The sequence below is a fragment of the Penaeus monodon genome, chromosome 23 (assembly GCF_015228065.2).
Source record: "Penaeus monodon isolate SGIC_2016 chromosome 23, NSTDA_Pmon_1, whole genome shotgun sequence".
Taxonomy (NCBI): Eukaryota; Metazoa; Arthropoda; class Malacostraca; order Decapoda; family Penaeidae; genus Penaeus; species Penaeus monodon.
The window spans coordinates 19,624,846-19,626,448 of NC_051408.1; the positions used below are offsets into that span (position 1 = coordinate 19,624,846).

Sequence of the window (1,603 nt, forward strand, 5' to 3'; positions counted from 1 at the left end):
CTTGTGTTTGATACCGAAGGTGAAGGCGGTATATGCCGAGTGCGGTTCCTTCTTTGCGATTTCTGCCAGCTCTATCACTTCCCTTCTCCATTCATCCACTTGCCTTGTTATGTATTCTTCCCTGGCTGCTGTTGTGCCAAGAACTGCCCCAAGGTGTTTTTCACCGCCGGCCTTTATAATCACGTTTGTTTCTCGGAAGGCTTCTCTGGCTTGTCCGAGATATTCCGGTTTTACAATTAAAACCGATTTGGCGGCGTTCGGAGAATATCCTTGTGGAGGGCCATGTGTCTCAATGAGATTCCACCACTTCCTTAGGTTCTTAATTTTCCCTGCTCCGGTCAGGTCATCGGCATAGGCAACTTGCTTTATATCTGTTGTTGTGTGGTCAATTATTGTTTGTAGCCTGAGGAGACCGATGGCGTACATCGCCATGGCAACTGGGTCACCTTGTGTTGTGCCCTCGGCTGAAGCTATCATCTCATAAGTATTTGTTCTATTGTCGACTATGTGGAGCTCTGCTGGATTGTTGTAGGTGTTCTTAATGTATTGTGCGAGGCTTGGGCATTTGACCTCTATATTGTGGATTGTTGCCTTCCGGTTGATGTTGTTGAAGGCATTTGTAGCATCTACCATGAGTACGGCCTGACAATCCGGCTCTTCATAGATGTTTCTCATGGCGTGGATTGCTGCCTCACACCCTGCCTGTTGACCTGCACACACCTGTAAATTTCCTACGGCTTGTCTAACGTCGTCTCCGACAACGTTCATGATTGCCTTGCCGATGATTCGTCGCAAGACTTCTCCAATGCCAATAGGGCGGCATCCGGGCTTCTTGTCGAGGGCAATTAAACGACAAGCTGTGAGGGCATCCAGGTTGTTGCAGTTTTCTGTTGCAAGTTTTCTAGCAAGAGATGCAATGGCTTTGCAAAGGTCATTTGCAGCTGACCCAAACTTGCTGCTGCTCAGGATGGTTTTCCATGCCTTTGCGTCGAGTCCAGAAGGTCCAGCTGCACCATGTGTATGCAATGCATGTGTTCTTATCTTTTCGCCGGTAATTCGCTCAAAGATCTCCGGAGGTGGGGGATTATACTCTCCACGAAACATCGTTCCCGCCGCCGCTTCCTTTGCAGGCGGGTGCTTTTCATTGAGCAAGCGACGGGTGTTTTCATTTAAGGGTAATGTCCCTGTTGTTTCATTTGATGTTAGGACCCTTACTGCCTTTGTCACTTTGCCTTGTTTCATTAGACTGGCAAATTTCCTTGATTTGTCCATCTCTTTTCTTGTTGCAATTGTTTTTCTGTGTCTTTCCTGTAGGTTTTTTGCCTCTTTCAGGAGTCCAGTAACATCTCCTACTTTCCATCGCTCCATCCTCCTTTTCATAGCCTTTACATCATCTGCGGTCTTGGATTTTGTATGTGTTCTTTGGCATATGAGATGAGGTAGAATAGCGATTGTTTTTAGAGCAATCGGTTGGAGGAAGCTGCCGTTTGTGTACTCTTTAATTAAGAATTCGACTTCCTTAATTAAGTCTTTCGTTGCGTTGCATTTTGGAATGTCGAATAGATTGCTTGGGGAGAAAGTAACTATTTTCTTGTATATGTTT

The 1,603-nt window shown here is 46.0% G+C and overlaps 2 protein-coding genes across 5 annotated transcripts in view; one reads left to right on the top strand and one right to left on the bottom strand.

Annotated features, from left to right (window-relative positions):
• LOC119587874 lies at positions 1–1,596 on the bottom strand. Its single transcript, XM_037936575.1, has 2 exons — positions 138–1,596; positions 1–103 (listed from the first exon to the last, which is right to left on the bottom strand). The coding sequence occupies exons 1-2, from the start codon at positions 1,378–1,380 to the stop codon at positions 75–77; spliced, it is 1,272 nt and encodes a 423-aa protein (XP_037792503.1). The 5' UTR covers positions 1,381–1,596; the 3' UTR covers positions 1–74.
• Positions 1–1,603, top strand: part of LOC119587875 — an 85,716-nt gene that overhangs the window by 36,277 nt on the left and 47,836 nt on the right. The gene's annotated exons all lie outside the window — the stretch shown is intronic.